The following is a 21068-nucleotide window of genomic DNA, read 5'->3' as shown; positions in this document are numbered from 1 at the left end:
CTTGAAGGCAGCCTTATGTCTCCTTTTAGCACTTTAGTCAAATGTGTTACCAATCATGAGCACCGCATGCTTATATCTACCATACATTTATTACAAATATATATATTTAAAAAGAGATTAGAAAACATAATAGATTCAAATGTCTGTAGAAAGTTTAACAACCAAGGTCTTGGAAAACCAGATCTTTCCTTTTTAGATTTTGCATTTAAACTTTATATTGTCAGTATATTTTATATAATGAATAACGATTGCATTTTTTATCACTTAGTGGAACTGAAAAACATTTTGGATGAACGATAAGTCCTTTAATGCAATGGCAAAAGAAGGTGTCAGAAATTCAGTGGCACTTTACTATCCATCTGTCTAAAGCGTCCGTGCAAAGAGACATTACTTGATAAACAATCGCGAGCAGAAACTAAAATCAATGCACTTTGCATTTTATGGTTGAATAAGCTATATTTGGTCAACTTTGGCCGATTTATCAATTCAGGAGCTAATACGTTCCGCAAATATAGCAGAGTCTGGTTAATTTAGGGAATTGTAGGTTCCTATTTATATGCTCTCCATAAAAACCACTCTAAAGTTATTGTTTGAACATGTAGGAACATCTTTACGTTTGCGCTTTGTTGACGTTTTGCACGTAGTCTTTCGCAATGCGCGTATGTGAAAATTCACATAGGCCTACGCGTGTGTGACAAAGTAGCCTACACTACAGATCTTTGCCCTATTAAAAATGTTCTAGCAGATTAGTAGTGTTGTGGTTAATGAAGGTTTTCATTGTGGTTCATTGAATGTATGAATGTTATCAATGGGTCATACTTTGTCAAGGCAAGTTTAATTTAATAAAATCTCTGCTAACAACTAGATTTGCAAACTTCGGTATGATTTGAACCACACACTTTTGGTGTGAAAATAATCTAAAAGATTAAAATACTCTAAAAATACTATAATACTACTAATACTAAAAAGATGAATAAATGACAGCATTTTGTTATAACGTGTGTTAGGCTACAGTTAATAAGGGATCGGGGTGCAATATTTGGCAACTCTGAGTTGCCGAGATCTATCTCCGCCTTCCTGATCAGAGTGGGGGATATAGATCTCGGCAGGCATGCAAAACTCGGCATAACACCGTCCGCCATCCCAGCATGCACCGCGAGCTCTGCAGTATATTATTGACAAAGAAAAAAGCCCGGAGAGAAACAACAGGGTGGGAGCAGAGCGCACAGACCCTGGTGATAGCATCAACGTTACACGAACCCGAGTCCCGACCACAAGGTAAAGTCTCAGTCTCAAGTTTTTTCTTGACAACACCTGTGTTTTATACTGTGTATTGGCACTGCTAGTAGACAATGTTAAGTGGCTATTAGCTACCAACTGTTTTTTTCCTAGCCGGCTAACGCTAACAGTAGCCAGCGTTAGCACAACACAGTAAGAACATGTTATTACACTCTTACAGCAAGCAAATGTAATAAAATAATATAAGTCGCTTAGGGGGTTTACTGTTGGCGTAATATAATTTTATTAAAAGGCACTGTTGTTATATTACGGCTCACATATTAACTCACAGCGTTAGGCTTAATTTCCTTTGTCTGTTTATGTTGTCTCCTGTAATTACAGTGCAGTTTGAGGGCAGTTTACAGTTTCTGGATTTCAGAAACCACATACAGATATAGAGTTGTGAACCTATTCGCAATATACCACGCCTGGTCAGTAAGTGACAAGTAAGCCACTACTAAAATTAATTTATGGTGAATTATCGAAAACAAAAAGTGTTGCAACACTCTCCTCAGCCATGTAAACACAAAGAGACACGTGACCAGCCACATGGAGTCCAGTGAAAGCTGTTTGACTTATTATACTTGATTCATCTTGATTGCTTTTCACCAATATAATTCCATTGACATTCCCTAATTTTAAAAATCTAGTTTATTTCATTTAGATAAAAAACACTCAAAAGTTGAAATACTTTAAATGAAAAGCCATATGCCCACATTGTTCATTACCCTCAAAGGGCATAGTTGCACACACTTGAGTTATATTCTCTTATCAAAATTCTCTTCAGTAAATGTACTTTGTCATTTATCCCGCATCTGTTTACAGTATCATATAATGGGCCCAAGGAGCTGAAAGTGGAAGTGCCATTTCCACCTAAAAGAAGTCTTCACATCTTGATACTTGTTAGCGAGGGGTGGGGGGCCCAGGCAGACCGTGGACGGGGAAGGGGAGAAGCTCAGCTGGAGCCAATGCAGCAGCAGCATCGACAGCCTGAGCTGGTGGAAGGAAGCCTTCCCGTGTTCGTGTTCCCCACTGAACTCGTCTTCTATGCCGATGAGCAGACATCCCACAAGCAGGTGCTCACCCTATACAACCCCTATGAGTTTGCACTCAAGTTCAAAGGTCAGTTGGTGGAGGAAAACACTTTTTATTTTGTGCTTTTATGTGTGCTATGTCATATTTATTATTTACCGTAGACTGGATAATCATTTTATTTCTCATTCTTTTTTTTTTCCAGTGCTTTGCACAGCGCCAAACAAGTACACAGTGGTGGATGCCACTGGAGCTGTTAAACCACAATGTTGTGTTGACATGTGAGTTTATTTGTGTATGAGTTGTTTTTTAAACTGTGATAAACCACAAAAGGGACCACCTGTTTTACAGACTGTTGTTCTTAGTCAATTGGTGTCCATATACAGTATTCATTGTTATATTATTGTATTACTTTGCTTAATATAAACTTTCAGTTTATGTTGTAAGTCATGGACATTTGTCCAGATGACCTTCCCCACCAGGTCAAGTAAAAAGTTTGTTACTCCGTGTTCCCACAGAGTAATCAGGCATAGAGATGTGCGGGCATGTCACTATGGCGTGTACGACAAGTTCCGACTGCAGGTGTCGGAGCAGAGTCAGCGGAAAGCTCTAGGTCGCAAAGAGGTGACAGCCACGCTCCGTCCTTCAGCCTCACAGGAGCCACCGAGCCCCCGGCCCCAAGATGAGGAGCGCAGGATCAAGGAGCAGTTCGCAGACAGCGAGTTCTTTGAACAGACTGCATTTCAGTCAGGTATGACAAAAGACAGTTGTGTGGTCTTACCACTAGATGGAGCCAAATGCTTATTAAAATCGCCACTGTACACTTGTAATTTGAAGAATGTTGCAGTTTTTTGTGGTCTATGTACGTACTTATCTAACTTATTAAGAAACAACAAATATAGTATGACATGTGTTATATTAAGATATTAAAAATACAACCTGCATTGAATTGATCATATTAAAAATATCACTCGTGTATTCAAAGCCTGTTAAACAAACTTTATCTTACTTCCTCCATTGTTGTCCAGAAACTATTTAAAATCACACCAGAGAGTCACCATACCTTTGCACAGGGTATCATCTTCCTGTTATTATTAAAAGAATAATTACTTCAATAGTAACAGTAACAGTCTCTGGGCTTAGAGCCACTGACAGGCTGTGGAACATGTTGTTTTTGGTCTTTACATGGGGTTTGTTTACATGTATGAATGTGTGGATGTCTGTTTGACAGAGAGCCGTCCTGCTGCTGGAGGACCCAGTCTGCTGACTGTGCTGCTTGGGCTGGTGTGTGTGGCCGCCCTGATGCTCCCGACACTAGGAGAGCAAGAATCTACTGTGCCTGTCTACCTCCACTTAAGTGTTAACAAGAAACTTGTAGCTGCTTATGTTCTTGGTACGTTTAAAGAAAAAACAAAAGCAAACTAGCATATGGGGTCATCTTGGAAAGAATGAAATGTTTATGTTAAAAAGTGTTAATTCAACTACACTGTTCTTCTTTGTGAAATTACATTGTTCAAAGTGTTTGTGCTGGACATAACCATATGCTGTGGCTGTTTTACTTATGTTTCAGGTCTTCTTACAATGGTCATCCTACGCACGTGAAGTACCGTGAGCTAAGGAGAGAGAAGTGAACAGAAAAGATTGTTACACCAGAGGTCCTCTTACACACAATGAGTAGAACTGACAGCCGGTGGGTAACGTACTTATTCAGTACACGCCCCACCAACAAAAAGATTTTAGCATACCTGTTTTTAAATCAGCACCCTTGTGTTAATATACTGTCTATTGTTAACACAATACTGAACTGATGTAAACAGCAGAAACCTCTGGTGTGGAGGTCAAAGGAATGAGGAGTTGTCCCTGATCTGGGCCTGTGAAGAAACATGAGGCCATTTACAGTATTGTTTGGCCTCATATTGTGTGTATCTGTATTTCTATTGCCATTATGTAACAGAATATGTTTAACTTAAGTGTGAAGGAATCTACATGCAAACATGATAAATGTATATCAAGCCATTAAGAATTTGTTATGGTATTAACCTGTAACCATCATCATATTGACATTTTAAAGCATTTTTAGTGTAGACTGATGACTAAATGCAGTTATTTGCATGTGTGGACACCTTGTTTGAATGAGGTTATTTCTCCATCAGCGAGATACTTTTACATGTCACCAAAGGAAGCATCTTTTGAAGACAATGGTTTGTTTGTCGTACTATATCAATGCCCAATGAAACGTTTAATAAAGTCTCAATAGTCTGTCTGCTATAATGCTCATAGATTAAATCAGGTTATTTTCTGCTCATTACGAGTTGTGTCACGAGACCATATCATGACAATAAGGCCTCTGTTGGCTTTGTAATATAGGTTGCTGAAAATCCATCTAGCTGCCTCCCTTGGGGGTTGAACTTTATCAGGTTTGATTACATGAAAACATGATTTACCAATACTTTCATACCATTTGGTTCCAGAGCAATAAACAAGAAATTCTAGTGAAACAACCATCATTGTATATGATGAACAGATACACAAGCATAAAGAAATAATTTATTTAGTCTTGCTGTCTTCTACGATGGCGACGACAAAAGACAAGCATAGGCAACAGGTTAGCCAGCTTGGCAGATTACAGCCTTTCCATTACAGACATACGATATAGCATACAATTATTTGCTAAATTCATGCCCTGTACACTTGATAAGATGACTGAGAAAATAAATCATCTTGGAAAAAAATATCTTGTTGACAGCAGGGCAAGCTGACTGCTTTTCTTATTTGTATAGAAAAAAAAAAAAAAAAGACATTCAACAAACAAACTGCAACCACACTTCTTTTTTAAATTAAAGGGAACACTACCATAAAATGATGTACAATCACTTCCTATTTTACATATACATCAAAGGCTACAGAGCCAGGAAGGGGGTCAAACCTGTAAGTAACACGGGATAGACACAACGGCACCATGACAGTTGAAAGCAAATTTTGGTGCAAAAAAAAAAAAAAAAAAATCACAGTACAGGCTTCACCTCTATATACTGTATGTCTTAGGATGTTTAAAGAGAACATTTAGTTTTACATCATCTCTTCTTAAGTCAGGCTGAAACACTGTACAACTTGTACAATTGAGTAAAAGCTCTTAATAAATGTAACCACAGCAAAGACAGCAGCCTACTTACTCACAATGAGATGGTGCCATTTTGTTTTTGCTGCACATTCCAGCAGTCAGTTGATTTGGTGTAAATAACACAAATAGTTCATTTTTACTGGAGATATGAAACTATCACCAACCAATTTATAATAAACATTTTGTTTTCCATAAATAACACTTTGCCAGAAAGAAAAAAAAGTTTCTTGTATAGTTTGCTTATTTACAAAATACATCCTGACAAGTGGACAGGACACAGAGGAAGCTTTAGTGTTTCACAGACCACAGAAGAGAGTACAAGCCTGGGGAGAGTCGAACAGTAAGGAAAACGCCAAAGCTGTGCCCCACAAGTAGTTTCTGTTCCTTAAAGAAAACTTTTGCTGCTGAAGACCTGTGTTCACATTCACCTCACAGCTAAACTTAAAACTATGTATGATATTTGACAAGGTTAATATTTACATAATTACAAACAAAGCAGGTAAACAATAAGTTAAATCTTTTCTTACAAAACTTGCAGACTGTGTACATACAAAGGCCTGTGGACAGACGTTTTCCAGCACTAAAACATGACAATGTACACATCCAAACAGTCTTTTTTTTGTTGTTGTTGTTGTCCAGTGCTCAATGTCTCTCCAGTGGGCGGGACTGGTAGGACAGTTTTGCAGGACAGCCGCGGATGAACAAACTATGAAGCCAAGCACCATCCAAGATCCTCGACTAGCAGCTGGTGCTCCCAGTGTCACTAGGCTTACATCTTAGACACAAAATCTCAGCCACAGCTTTTGTTTCCTTAATTCAGACATATCTTAATCCTCCGAAATGTAGCCCCGAATACAGGCGTTCAGAAGCAGACATGGAAAATTCCACTTAAATCTAAATCTAGGCGATGGCATGGTGGAGGGCCTGAAAAGGAAACTAGTTACCTGGAGAGAGGGTCTTTTTTTGCCCAGGTCCATTTTAGTGTCTCTTGCTACACAATGCTCACTTTGGGGACAAATCCTGGAGGGATGTGAAAGGTGAGTTGCTGGATGAGGAGGGCGACACTCCCTCCATTTTGCCTGGGGAGTCAGTGGAAGAGCCGACACTGCTGAGGCTGCCATCTAGTAAATCTGGAGAATGACTGAGAGAAAAGGTCAAGTTTTAGTATCACTGCAGGCTGCAAACTCACTCTGGAGTCAAGTGCTGCTGAAAATCCTTTTCTTCCAGAGAAGCGGCCTAGGCAATAATTGACCGATAGAAACTGAACAGAAGTGAGCAAGAAATGAGATAATAATAAATCAAGTCTCATGTGGTTATAATAAGCCAGGATGTAGCCATTTCTCAGTAATTCAATGTACCTATGGCTATATCATCCCCCTTTTATATGCATACAATAATAATAATAATAATAATAATAATAATAATAATAATAATAATAATAATAATAATAATAATAATAATAATAATAATATTTGGTCTTTTCAACAGTGCAATTTGTTGTCATTGTTTGGTTGAATAGGGTCTATAACACAAATCCCTGTTTTTTTAGAATAGAAATAATTAGAAAAATATTTGGTTGTATTTGATTTTAAAATTCAATGAAAAATAAACCATAAAGTGCTGATAAAATGTTAAGGAAGTTGGGAAATAAGGAAGCACCAGATTAATGAGCTACAGGGATCTCACATCTCCCGTATGATGAGGAGAATAAATTCTAACTGATGATATGTTATGAGTCTGATGTAGAGACGTACAGAGCTGTGCGATTATTCAGTAACTTTTGTTTATCATTTACACTCAATTTAACTGCGATAAAGAGATTGTTGTGCATAAGCCTGCTTCACTTTGGAGCATGTGTCCTGCTGCTTTCAGAAGGAGAAATATAGAATAAAGCACCTACGCCAAGATCAATCATATTTGTAAACCAACACAGAGTGGTACATTAATCTAGTGGTGTTCAATATTCTCTACAAGTAGATTTAAACTATTGATTGGGGTTTGCTACTCAGGCTACATTTACGCAGCAGCCCACTTTGTTATTTCGCTCCAGATGCTCCTCTTGTTGATAAAATAAAATAAATAAATAAAATAAATCACTAAACTGCCAACAGTGGTGTTGCTTAAGAAACAGTTTGTGCACTGCGCTTGGAAGCGAAATACACAGACATGCAAGGGGAAATTCACAGTCAGGAAACTGTTGTAGCAGGTTATAAATGAAGGCTAACTGAGGGTCATCTCTCCAGGGCTTCTTTCATTAAAATAGCCAATAAGAATCTGTCACATTCATATTCATCTGTCATGTGCATTAAATTTTACACAGTGCTTTGCTGAGGTTCAGTCATTTTTTAAAGGGCTCTATACCAGTGAGCATCATGTTGTTTCCAATTCCTTTATAATGCTGCTAAAATCTAACTCCCAGTGCAGTGACTGCCTCAGAAAAAGACCTTCTACATCACAGCACAACTCCAACAACTCACTCTGCACTGCTTCACCTGAATTAATCTCACACCTTTTTGTTCCTCTCCCCTGTACAGCTTAGGCTGCGCTTGGCATATTAACTACAGACATGGCAAGGCCAGGTTTTAGTATAGTTTGAATATTTCTTGATTATTTTGAAGAGTCTACCTTTGCCTTTTAATAATGCTGCCTAAAGAGCCATCTAACTGCCACTGTCAACGATGCCAATGGAGGCGACCTATCTCTTTAAAAAAAACTAAATAAATAAGGATTGTTAATAAGTTTCAAATCAAGTCTTAAAGTCTCTTTGTGAGCAACTTAAGTGGCACTTGAGTTTAAGACACAATCTCAAGTACCCATGTTCCATGGGGAGAGATACTTCTTCCAGACGTGTTATAGAGTAAACAGTAAATAGAGCAAATAATCAACAGATTAATGCAATAATCACTAGTTGCAGTGCTAATCCTCTCACTTTAGAGCAATGGTAAAATGTGCACCCTATTTTGTAATACCAAACACCTTTTGAACTTTACGTTTATAAGGTGTTTAATAAATATGCTTTAGACTCTATATTGACCCGTTTCATTAACTGGGGAAACACCACTTCTTGCAACAAAAATCTATATTGAAAGGAAAACATGACTCAGCCACTCATTGAACAATTTGTAGATACAGTACATTTTAGAAGCTACTTTTTCCCTCCACTATTTTCAATCCCTAGTCTTACTTCTAAAAACATTTTGTTGCAAAATTGACCATTTTCTTTAAAGGACAACTTCATTGATTTTTCTTTCACTTGCTTGCTGTAATTCTATTTTTCAGGAGTACATGTATTAGGGATGCGACATCTGAATATTAATACTGGATATTGGCCCTGATCTTGAGCTAGATCCATTCTGATCTGATCCATTTACTTCAATTCCATATTTGGTGATGGGAAAATCATGGGCCAGCAGCATGCTGGACTTAAATCACAACAACATGGAGACAGACTCAGCTGTATGGAGGAAAGTTATGTCATTCTTGCTACGTCAAAAAACAGAAAAAATATTAATGTATATTACTAAACTAGAACCATGGGAAGCAAGTTGAACATTTGTGATTTTGGCTTTCATACATTATCTCTCCTGAATGAGCAAATCAAGTTAAAAAAAAGGTCAGCTTTAGTATTATTACTTACCAGGAACTGAGCTCTGAAAGGTTGGATACATCTGAGGACAGCATAGTGGTGGTACCCTGGAAGAGCCTCTTAGGTTGACTCTCTGTCTCCATCTCACCTGCAGAATAATATCAGACTGACATTTAGAAATAGTCTATGGCTAATCTCATGTTCAATTCACAATTGGTTTAGGGTTTGGAGAAGGACTCCAGAAATAATATGATAAAAGAAGATTGGGTTTTATGGACTAAATGACTAAAACCAATATAGAGATTCTAAATGGCCTGAATATGATCAACGTTATAGTTGGTCTTTGATAGATAACACTCAATTTACATTATATAATCAATAGTGTTATTGTGTTTAATGACCTTCAGTCTGATTATGATGCTTTGAATTTACAACACATCACTCCATAAATTAAGTGAAGAGAATTATTCTCAACGCATTTAGTGAAACGTTCAGGATTTCAAGGTATGTTAGGGACCTCACCTTTACGTTTTATTGGCCCAAGTATACTTGCTCTGATGCAGTTGATTGGGCTTTGACTGCGTCGGCTGAAAAGCAGACAAAACAAAGTCAGACCTGAATAATCTGAAGAAGAAAAAAAGAGTATAACCACTGACTGATATCATAAAATAAAGTCCAATAGCTTCGAGATTTTTTAAAATGAAAATATTAGCGTTTATAAATTTCACGTTTTAGGAAATTTTTTGGCCACTTTTGACAGGCGTACAATGTTAATAAGATAAACATCAATTTACAACAATAGTAAAGTACTGTAACTGTTGTGTTATTAACTACAGTTATAAGTAGAACACTTGGGGCTCACCTGAAACGCCGCGTAGGGCTGGGTATTGGGCTGGGTGATAGGCCATTACTGCTCACAAGGATTTGTAGTGAAGGAGAGAAACACTGCTACTCACAAAAAAAAGGCAGACAGAAGACAATCGCCATCACATTCAGGTCAAAATGCAAAAAACAAACATAAGTTTCTGTCAGTCCTCTGAATTACTGAGTCGTGTATCAAGTCTTATTCCTAATTGTGCAGGAAAGAATGAATGAATGAATCTCAGGCAAAGCTTTTCTATACCTAAGAAAAACAGGCTATAAATATGTAAGCATATCAAGGTGAAATATGTACCTTTTTTCCTATCCCTCTGGTTGGTGACGGAGCAGGTGACACAGGCACAAAGTCAATGCGCTTTGGAGATGAAGATGCTGACTTCTCCAAATCATTGTCACTCTAAGAACACAATATTATTATTTGAAATTTTCCCTCTTTGTCTATGATATTACGAAGTGAATTAGGAAAATGAATCGAAAGCAAAAGTGTTGGAGTATTATACTACCAACTCAGTCTGACCTTGAAAGACTGGTGGCCCTGTTAACTCCCAAATATTTTAAGTGTTAATCTAGCATGTTTGTCATCGTCCACTCTACAAATGGAGAGGGACTAACAATGGCCCAGGGCCAAAACATGCAGTATGAAGGGGTGTCCTCCGAGTATCCAGAGGTATAGAACATATCAACAACACTGATAGGGTAAGACAGGTTAATATTTTTACCAGACTAAGGCTTTCTTCCCAGGACTGGCTCATTTGCATGGCAGCTTGTACTTCCCTGTGCAAAAGAAAAACAAAAAAGCTGATTTCTACAACAGAGTAATCATTCAAGCAAATCTCTTAAGTCACTAACTGGATTAAGAAATAAATTACCTTTCATGAGCAGTTTCTCTATTCATCACATCTACACCTTCTTCCTGCAAGCGCACAGACAAGGGTTAGAGGTTATAAAGTCAGAATTACGTAAGTTCTTCACACAAACATTTTTTTACCTCACGTCACTGCAGTCTGACCAATATCAAACTAGCAGGTACTACTTGTGCTCAGTTAAAAGAGAAATGTTTTCCATTTGGACTACTGGAAATTTAATTCAGACACATACAGATTGCTATGTTGGAGTCTGATACTACCAAGTGATCAGCTCTGTACGAGCAGAGACCCTGTGAACTCCAGAAGTGTTATAAGACACCAACACTGACATGCTCATTTTCAACATGAAACACTCCAAAATACATGAAACAAAACCGCGTCTTCTCTTACTTGTTTAATCTGATGAAGTCTGGTACTGGGGACACGAATGGGCGATGAAGGGACCTGTAAAGGAGGATGCAAGTGAAACATTCAATACTGAACAATTCTTACGCAAATTACTTGAATAAACATGTGTTAAATAAAGCAATGTACCATGTTGGGCCTGTTGACAACGGTAGTGCTATTTCTCCGACTGCGCAGGACCTCTCTCTGGAACACTTGGGAGTTATCACTGCAATGACAAATTTACAGACCAACCATATGTCATGTGTCTTCTAATCATGAGGACAACACATTTACTTGAGTGTGAATGAAAAAGGGACATAAACACATTCAGAGAAAGATTAGTGCAACTATATAATAGTGCAGAACCTTAAGCCATTTATCATGGGTGCACTGTTGGATCTCCTCAAGTGTCCATCGGTCTGAATTAACGAAGATGGGAGATCCAGATCCAGCTCCATCTTTTCTTGTGGCAAGACTCCTGAGTCGTTCATTTTGCGAACTAACGCTGCTTGTCACCAACTGATGAACTTAAAATGGCTAACCAGCTCGGTGGTGTTACATCGTTGCTCTCCAAACTTTGCTAACTTTACGTGTTTTGAAGAAACATCAATCAAAAGAGCCACTGAGCTGACGTGAGCCAGACTAACTCAATGTAGATAACCCCCAAGCACCCTGCAAGGCCCTGTCGTCTGTATACCACAGCTGAATCAACTCAACGCAAGCTAATTTGTCAGTACAACGTTTCCTGAGCACATTTTTTCATACCACCACTAAATGTCCAGCTTGAACTGGCCTGTGATAACGTTGCCTATAATGTTGTGACTAGTCACCAACTTTTCTGATGGATGGTTAATGTTAGCATGCCATGGCTACATACCGCACAATGCCCGGTAACTGCTAGCTCTCGACCCGTTAGTCTGCGGGTACTAAACAGCACTGGTTGACGACTGAGAGCCTCCTCAACTACTGCTGCATGTTAGCATCTTAAATGATGACTGACCAGCGGGTTGTTTTCAGTACTAAATTAATGTTTGCCTCAAATGTAGCGTAAGTGACGTTAAACTACCAGTGCTGCTATTAGGTTATTCTTAGAAAGCAAGTCTATTCTCTTGCTAACACAACATTGCTAGCTAATATTAGCAACTCGCTTCAACTACAGCCAACAGCCCAGCTACCTAGCCTGATAAGCTAACAAGCTAAGTTAGCATCAACGCCAGTAGCCACAATGCCATGTCCAGAGAGAGAGAGAGAGAGAGGCCGGGTCACCATTTCCCTAAATGTTCCTGTCCGTCTGCCTGATAGCTTCCACACTTTACAGAAATAAACTACCCAGTGTCTGCTGTGAAGTTTATAAGTTCCACACTCTCGTTATCCGTTTGTACAGGGCGTCGCTAAGAATGAACTAGCTCCCAGATAATCAGAGTTAGCCGCTAGCTGCAAACTTCACGCCCCTTTTAACGTTAGCAGACCTGTCCAATGAACGCGCCTCGTTTACCGGCGACCTGCATCTTTTGCTTCCTGGATAAACTTGGGGTGCCGCTGCCTCTGTGAGCGGAAAGGCGTCTCATTACAACCGAGCAGCACGACACACATTTTGCATGTCAAAGTGCGACAGAATTAGTTTTTACCTGGTTGCCTGACATGTCTTATACGCGGATGGTGGTGTGCTTGTTCTGGCAGATAGTTTTTTCCAGCCGTCAATAATCCACTGTTCCTGCTAATAAAGCCACGTTCACCAGCACACTCAGTATCATCCTGTAGTTCGTTTGTTGCAGAATATTCAATGTGAACTTACAAAGCAAATGCTTGGTGTAATCAGTAGCAAGTCTTGAATGAATATAAATCAGAGTGAAACAAGTTAATGTTGGAATTTATCAAGATAAGACTTTTCAAAAAAGCTAAAAACATTTGTAATCCCTTAATCAACTTTTATTGATTTGCCAATCGTTCAAGTTTATCAGTGTAAAATCTCAAATAATCTAATATAATAACTGGACACATGTAAAGCCCAGTGTGAAAAAAGAAAATCCCCAAGAAACCTTGCAGTCACAATTTCTCTCAGAAAGAGAAATGACCTTCGGCTTTTTAAATCAATCATTTGTGCAATCTTTTCTTGATTCGTATCAAATAATGAAGCAATATACCATACAGCAACACATCAACCATTAATGATCCATGATCATATCAGCCATGATCACTGAAGACCAAACTAGTGGAGACTGGTTACCTTTCTAGAAAGCCAGGAGTTTTATTAGTGACTGGACATGACTCAAAACCAAAGTCGCTAGATACTTTTTTTCTTAATCTCACTACATCACCACTGCATTTCCCAGCATTTTTACCTTTGATTGTCCAGAAATAATTTCAAAATTACAGTTGTGAAAACATTAGGAGGATATAGTGTTATAGCATATACAAAGCTTTGCAGTAAAATCCATTAGTCTCAGTAAAGGTGTGAACATTTAATTGGTAATAAAGCAAAATTCAGTTAACACTGTTTACAGAGATGGCACCGTTGAATGAGAATATTTTATAAATTAGAAAGATGATAGTTAAATTATGTCTGATTCAATGACAGGTAGATACATATTGATTATTTTAAACAGGACTGACTTGTGTCTGACTTCGGCTGTAATATGAATTGACATTGACACCCTCTGTAAACTGTTTTTTTCCAGCATACAAAATTCAGTATATGTTTTATATTACACAAACACACTGGATTCACAGGTGATTTGTTCACACAACGTTTTCACTTATAAAAAAGAGGATATTTCATCTTCAGCTTACCCATGTGTTTAATTAAGGACAGCAGGACCTATATTTGTGTTACTTTCCTCAACAGTGCATTGTATCACACAACACAGAAACGTGTTTTGTCCTAAACTGTACGCACAGAAAAGAAAATGTAACATCCTCTTTGAGAGAGGCCATACTTATAGTTCCAAGTACAAGCAGAACAGTAAAAGCAATATATTTTAAAATCAGTGAGAAATGTTTATGTAACACAACAAATGTGATTTTGCATTTCAAGGCTTTGAATAAATTACTCAATTGCTTAAAAAAATTTGTGAAATAGAAATGGAAATAGAACCATTATACACAATTCAAGGCTTCATGCTGTTCAAGCCAGACGTGGTACTATCTAAGGCAATCGATTTTATCTAAAGTTCTAGTGTGTGTCTGTGTGTTTGTGTGTGATAGCTTAAACCTGAAATGCAACTGTCAGGATTATCACTGTATCCTCAGAGACCCTGAGCAGGCTGCATATTGTTATAACACAAATATGAAGTAATAGAATAAAAATGAACCACAAAAGGAAAAGCTATAACCATCATTATAACATGTTATGAAGGAGTCTTCATGCCTTGTACTTCTCCTTCCCTGTTTCACTAATGACGCAGATATGCTGAAATAGAAAAGGATCAGTGAGTACTGCAGCATATTATTGATTTTAATTATTTGTTTTAAGGGTCTAAACTTGGTCAGACCTAACATTCCAGGTACAAACGGTACAAACTTGTACATGTATAAACATGAAACAGAAGCTACTTTACTTATTATGGTTCACTGTCCTTCTCAAATACTTACATTTAGATCTCTGAAGTACTCGTTGTAGTCCAGAGCATATCCCACCACAAATTTGTCAGGGACCTCAAATCCTACAACTGAAAGCAAACAGATTAATCAGTAACTTTCTTATCTTTCTAGTGGAAAACTAACAACACTGAAAAGCATGCTTTGTGGCAGTACATTTTCTAAGTGAACAACTAAACAGAATGTATTAGAAATATTCATTGTCTGAAACTCACAGTCTGGTCTGTAGCCAACACTTCTCGGTGTTCTCTTCACCAACAAACTGAGAAACAGATACCAGGATGCTGAATAAGATAACTTATAGTTGCCTAAGAACTGTTAATCAGATGAGTGCTTTGTTGTGCCTGGTACGTGGCTTGTATTTGAAAGGAAGACATGAAGTGATTAAATTACCTTGCTACTTTAACCATTTTGGGATTGTACTGTTTGAGTAGTTCCAGTAACGTCTTCATTGTCTTGCCCGTGTCGATAATATCCTTAAAACACAACATGTGAAGCTCATGTTAATGCTCTTGGATTCAACAGCTTCCTACTTTAATTTAGAAGAAAAAAAAGGAATACATACCTCCACAATCAAAACATTCTGTGTAAAAAGAAAAGAAAATGAGTGAAAAACACACATTACATCTCAACATGTATTTGAACTCAATAAGAATGCTAAGCTTTCTGCATCTCCATGTCTGCTGTGTTTTCATTTCACAGTTGCTGCATCCGTGACAAGATCATGGTAAGAAAGGGTGGGAGCCATAATGACAGTGGTAGAGGGAGGGACACAGAAGGGATTATTGTTAAATACCCAATACAGTGTCATGATCAGCTGACAGAGAAACACATTCCTACACCTTCCCAGTACCACAGACCATGTGACCACCATGCCTGAAACACAGTGCTGAACATTTGCCTAGTTTTGCCTGAGTTTGCACGAGTGTAGCACAGCCACCATCATCATTAATCACCGTTCTTGTTCACTTGTCAGTGAATGTTTATCAGTTGAAAATGTCTGTTCCTGTTGAAAATGGTGTCAACATTTAATAGCACATGTAAAACAAGAGGGGTAAAATGTGTTTCTCATTTCAAGTTCGATCAATTCTAAGTATTATTTATTCATATTATTGACAGAAGTGTCAAAATGATTGTTTCAGTCATAATCATGCTTTCCCTCATGTGTCTTACCTTGCCTGTGAGTGTAGACAGGTCATCGCCACCGATTACTTTGATTTCACCTGTCGACTGGTCGTTCTGTGAAGATGAGAAGGAAGTAGAAATGTTGCAGGCGTCATATTATTCAACATCAGGTTGATTAGTGGTTGTGTTTTATATTAAACGACTTTTGTAAATGTATCAAATTGTATAGATAAACTAAACAGAGTCATGCTTCCAAAAACACATTTTTCTTAATTTTAATTTTCACCAATTTCTTTAGAAGATTTTCGCTCAGAAGGAAATTCAAAGATAAAATACAATTGAACAACCTTTACGTGTTTAAGCAAATCCAAAACGCTGACAGATTGTGATTGTGATGGAGTGGTGGAGTTATGATATATATTACATAGTAGCTCTTGAGACGAATAAAGTCCACTGTCATTGGGATGGACCGGTCACTATTCCTGTTCAGGGCTTTGATGTAGTCCAGCAGGTCTGCAAAGAACTTGTAGCCCCCTTTGAGCACACAGAGGGCCACAATGTGATGCCCACCCATTTCCTTCATGATCTCTCTGGCCAGTCTCTCTGTCCTGGTGTCACGCGAGAGAGAGAAAGAGAAAGAGAATCGTCAGCTCAGTCTTCTGCTACTGTCAGCAGCAGTGTCCATTTCCTCTCTGCTTGTGTCAGCAGGCAGAGCTGTCATTTCTACAGCACTGCCAAATATTGGTCTGTTTAACAGAAACTGGTTATTTGCATTATTGGTTAATTTAAGTATATCTGCTAATGGAAACAAAGAAGCTAAATCAAAGGACTTTTGTTTAGACATGGTAGTCAACTAATCATTCCGAAAATCCATCTTTAACAAATTTTCACAAAACTGCTCCACTAAACTTGTGGGAACACACCTGTCCAAGATGAGTCCATGTGGGATATAGACCTTCTCCAGGTCAGCAGCATAGTGCTTTGGTATGCAGAAAAGGTCCAGGTCATACCCCTCCTCATTGTCACTGATCTGAAATAAAACATGAAATGAAGCAGTAAAAAATCTCAGGGTTATTATCTAACAAGAGACACGAGACAATCATCTGATACAGGGCAATGGTGGTCTACTTTCCTACCGACTCTCTTTATAGTTTATTTAGTTCACCGCCTCAGTAGGTTTTCTGCCATAAAACACAAACCAAAGTCTGATTCTCTACGGTTTATGGGATCTGCACCTAGTTTCACACTGAGACAATTGTCAGTGGTTATACTAACTTTAGATTCTTAGAAAGAGCAATTGTTCCATTTTAGTCAGCAGTAAAATGTCCCATTGCCACTACTGAAAGCCTCAGTCTCTCACATTTGATCCAAATTGTAAGATACTGATAACAGAGCCTAACTCTGTAAGTGGAGGTCAGTATTTGTATTTTGTAAAATTCTCTAGTTCTAGTTTTAACTCAAACTCTATAACTGGCATTATGCGACAGCTGTGAAGCTGGTCTCGAGTGCGAGGTGCTGTGGGAAGAATGTGACTGATCATACATACACTCACAGTATTTAAACCAGTGGAGAATCTGGATCTTGCCAAGTCAACAAAATCTTGTTTTATTAAAGACTGCACTGCAAAGTCCCCATCCTCACATTGCATGTGGCTCAAGTAGAATAAAACTAAAACATGGAAAAGCCTCCTGAATTGGAAACATGCATCCATCTGTTTGGGCTATACTCTTTCAGTTACAAATGACTGATACTGAGCAGATGTCCCCATGGTCACATGATCTAAAGGAGTATTTTACTCACAGGAGTGTTGTCTGTTATTCAAGAAGCAAAGCTGTAAACCTGACAGACAACCCAGTGATACAGTCTGAGGTCAACAAGAGGACGACCTTGGACTGTGTGCTGACAAAGTCCAAGTTTGGCAATGCTACACTGTACAAGTAATTTCATTTTAAATGTGCCTTTAACTTCATTATCTGTGAGAGCAATTGGGTTTGACGGTCTACTGGCAAAACTGATGACAATGAAACACTGGCTTCCCAATTCTGGAAATGTACTGGTAAATACAGCACTGGTTATTTATATTATCAGCATAGAGGAGACTGTAAGCTAGACATTATAATACAAATTACTAAATTCATGTATACCACAACATAGGACCCAGTTCTTTGATTCAAACTGAAATAATATGCAAAAGAAAACTATTTTGCCCCAACTTTTTCAGTGCAACTGTTCATCTCTGAACAAAAAAGAAGCCAGTAAATTATCGATCTGTGCACTGTAATTTTAAATAGTTTGCAGCATGCAAATATACCACTTCCCCAGACTTCCCTAAATCTTCTTCTCTCTTGGTTCAATTGTTACTGACATGCCAGGGGGTTGATTAATTGACTTCCATTCCAAAAACAAACAAATAGAGAAGTACAAGAAAACCACCAGCTCTTTTCCAGATAGGTGCTATAGATTCCTGCTCCTGATGAATCTTAAAGACTCCACAATGAGTTTTGTGTAGTGTTGTATTCAACATGGTATTGCACTGTGGACATCTGGTTTTGGATTCATGTAAAGTAATAACTTAAGGTATATATATATGTACACAGCCAATAGGCTGCACTTTGTATACCAGTGTTACAGCACTCTTACACGCCCCCAGATTTGCAGCTGTCAGTGTGTTTGAGCGTAATCTGATAATTACACCAATGTTATCGTTAATCTGATGTCTCTCTCTCTCTCTCTGTCTCACACACACGCGCACACACACACACACACACACACACACACACACACACACACGCACGCACGCACGCACGCGCTGTTTTAAGTGTCCATCCAAACGCGACTCTTGCGTCACGTAGGCTACGCCATGCATAGCGCGTGTCTCCATAGCCGCAGGCCACGCTACGTCCCGCAGCTATTAACAACAAAGCGTGTTACCAAGGTGAACGTACAGACAGGTATAGATTTATATAGTACCGTGGCTGGAACAACTTCGTGGCTCTATACCGACGATTAGCGCGCTGTTCCGGTGAGCGTGCATATGAGCACCGATCTCACTTCGTCCCGGTTGTTGTTGTTACTCACCACCACACAGGAGCTGGACGTCGCCATGTCCGTGTCAGGTTTATATAGTCTGCAGTAGTCTTCAGATGGCAAACAGCAAACGTTTATTCTCAGGTGGGTTTCTGTGACTCCCTACCCTTGTGACAGCAGCACACACATGGAAGCGGCCGCTAGCTTCGTTGCTACAGCACCTTTTCTTTTTTTTTCCGGGCCGCGGCTGTACAGTAGCTCTGGCGCTGCCTGTGTGATGACGACAGAGCGCTGTCGCGGCCAATCAGGACGGAGGGACTGGAGTCCCGCCCACCCCGGGAAGAGGGAAGTGGTGGAGCCGTGAGCAGCCAGCGTGCTGCAAACTTCAATCTGAGAGACTTCACAGCCACATAGATCACCAGACGATCGATCAGCCCGAAGCCCCGCTCGACACGGTTCCCACTAGTGACGCCTACTGGGAAAAGAATGATTGTGTTGATGCCAAATATTAATATCATGTTGCAGCACGTTGGGCTGCTGCCACATACCTTAAAGACTTCCATTCTCATAAATGGCAACAGTGCTTTACTATTACTACTGCTGCTAAAATTATATTATTAGCACACCGCTATGAAAGGAATTGAAACAGTTTTTAATGCATGTAATTAATCTCTCACTTGAGGGCCATTAAAGTCTTATCTTAGTCATAGAGAAAAGTTATAGTAACTAATTAAAAAAAAAAAACAATTCCAAATTACTGTGTCATTATTGATTGATTGACTTCATTAAATTAACTTTATTGTCAGAATCACTATTGAAATGGTTTGCGTCTCTAGGCACATTACAAAGCAAAACATCCCATTAACCAAAACCACACATTACAAATACAAACTCTTATTCAGCAGTTTGATTGAGCCCCACTCAATCAGACTCTATTTTATCTGTTCAGTATAACTAGTGGAACAATAGAAGTCAGGGAATAAAATATGTGAAAGGTTTGATTACCAGCCAAAGAGGGCATTCTTTTATTTTATGGTGTTTGAAAACTTCACTTCAAAGATTTACCAATGATCTATGAGCACTTATTTAACAAACTGTTCAACGGAGCTTTAAAGCACACAGTTGGACAGAGGGACAACTGTACCATACGGATACCATATTGTAAAATACAAACACTCTTGATTTGTTTATTCAATATCTACAATTCCATCATTCAATTAAAAAAGTAATTGCTACCTAAAGTTGTCAAGTAAATGCAGTGGGGAATAACGCGCAGTATTTCTCTCTGAATTGTGGTGGAGTAAAAGTAAAAGCGAGCAGATTTATTGTAAACAGAGCAAATAAAGTAGCCTCAAAATGTTTCTTCACACTCTTGGCATTCTTCTTTCCCAGCTTCACAAGGTAGTTACTTTCTTGTAGTCCTGAAGCAGTTTCCACATGTTACAGAGAAACAGTCATTTTCCCTCACTCTTGGTCAAAAAGGCCTTATGTAGCCTTGACGTGCATTTTGGGTCCTGCTGAAAAATACAGTATTATGGTCTTACCATAAGACTGAATTACACAGCGGTCTAATGTCCCTTCGTTGTGTTTGCTGACCTTAGTAATTCTGTTTCTTCCTTACTTGATTTACCTTCCAGGATTATGAGTGAATCTAACTTGATTACCTATAAAATCTAGTCAATAACACAGTTATTTGTCTTTTGCCATATTCTATGTTTAAGTGTATAGGATTTCCCTTTTCAAATCAATTACATGAAACATAAAGACCAAGATGGGAACATGAGAGGCCTTGAATGAACAGTCTGTACAGAACCCTTGTTTTGCCTGTTCCTACAGCATAATTGCATTTGTGAACTTGTGACACAGCGTCAGGGTAAACACAGGCAGTTGGACCAACCAAGACCTCCATCTATCTATCCATCTATACATCCATCCTTCCGCTTGTCCGGGGCCAGGTCACGAGGACAGCAGTCTTAGCAGAGATGCTTCCTTTCTTCTCCCTAGACAACTTCTCCAGCTCTTCTGAGGGAATATGTCCTGGGTCCTTCCCGGGGCCTCCTCCTGACCAAGACCATGTGTCACGTATATGTATATATAGGTACTTCAATACTGTATTATGACCAACTTCAAATGTCCTGTTTAACTTGAAAATGTAAGTAAGATTGCACAG

The 21068-nt window shown here is 38.7% G+C and overlaps 3 protein-coding genes and 1 non-coding gene across 4 annotated transcripts; 1 reads left to right on the top strand and 3 right to left on the bottom strand.

Annotated features, from left to right (window-relative positions):
* Nucleotides 1–1170: 1170 nt before the first annotated feature.
* Nucleotides 1171–5315, top strand: mospd1 (motile sperm domain containing 1). Its single transcript, XM_026357983.1, has 6 exons — nucleotides 1171–1278; nucleotides 2104–2400; nucleotides 2516–2591; nucleotides 2829–3061; nucleotides 3542–3703; nucleotides 3881–5315. Exons 2-6 carry the CDS (start codon nucleotides 2247–2249, stop codon nucleotides 3910–3912), a joined length of 657 nt encoding a protein of 218 aa, XP_026213768.1. The 5' UTR covers nucleotides 1171–1278; nucleotides 2104–2246; the 3' UTR covers nucleotides 3913–5315.
* On the bottom strand, nucleotides 4845–12611 carry fam122b (family with sequence similarity 122B). Its single transcript, XM_026357985.1, has 10 exons — nucleotides 11516–12611; nucleotides 11297–11375; nucleotides 11153–11206; nucleotides 10766–10809; nucleotides 10616–10670; nucleotides 10192–10293; nucleotides 9880–9965; nucleotides 9540–9604; nucleotides 9069–9165; nucleotides 4845–6572 (listed from the first exon to the last, which is right to left on the bottom strand). The coding sequence occupies exons 1-10, from the start codon at nucleotides 11638–11640 to the stop codon at nucleotides 6434–6436; spliced, it is 846 nt and encodes a 281-aa protein (XP_026213770.1). The 5' UTR covers nucleotides 11641–12611; the 3' UTR covers nucleotides 4845–6433.
* LOC113161146 lies at nucleotides 10378–10533 on the bottom strand. The gene has a single exon (XR_003298733.1). It is a non-coding gene; the product is annotated as a small nucleolar RNA U109 (small nucleolar RNA).
* Nucleotides 12612–13596: 985 nt separating the features above from the next.
* On the bottom strand, nucleotides 13597–19523 carry hprt1 (hypoxanthine phosphoribosyltransferase 1). Its single transcript, XM_026358200.1, has 9 exons — nucleotides 18950–19523; nucleotides 16795–16901; nucleotides 16296–16479; nucleotides 15920–15985; nucleotides 15312–15329; nucleotides 15140–15222; nucleotides 14962–15008; nucleotides 14741–14817; nucleotides 13597–14558 (listed from the first exon to the last, which is right to left on the bottom strand). The coding sequence occupies exons 1-9, from the start codon at nucleotides 18974–18976 to the stop codon at nucleotides 14511–14513; spliced, it is 657 nt and encodes a 218-aa protein (XP_026213985.1). The 5' UTR covers nucleotides 18977–19523; the 3' UTR covers nucleotides 13597–14510.
* Between the last annotated feature and the right edge of the window lie 1545 nt (nucleotides 19524–21068).

Source organism: Anabas testudineus, chromosome 10 (assembly GCF_900324465.2).
Source record: "Anabas testudineus chromosome 10, fAnaTes1.2, whole genome shotgun sequence".
NCBI lineage: Eukaryota > Metazoa > Chordata > Actinopteri > Anabantiformes > Anabantidae > Anabas > Anabas testudineus.
This window is presented reverse-complemented; position numbering and strand designations above follow the sequence as displayed.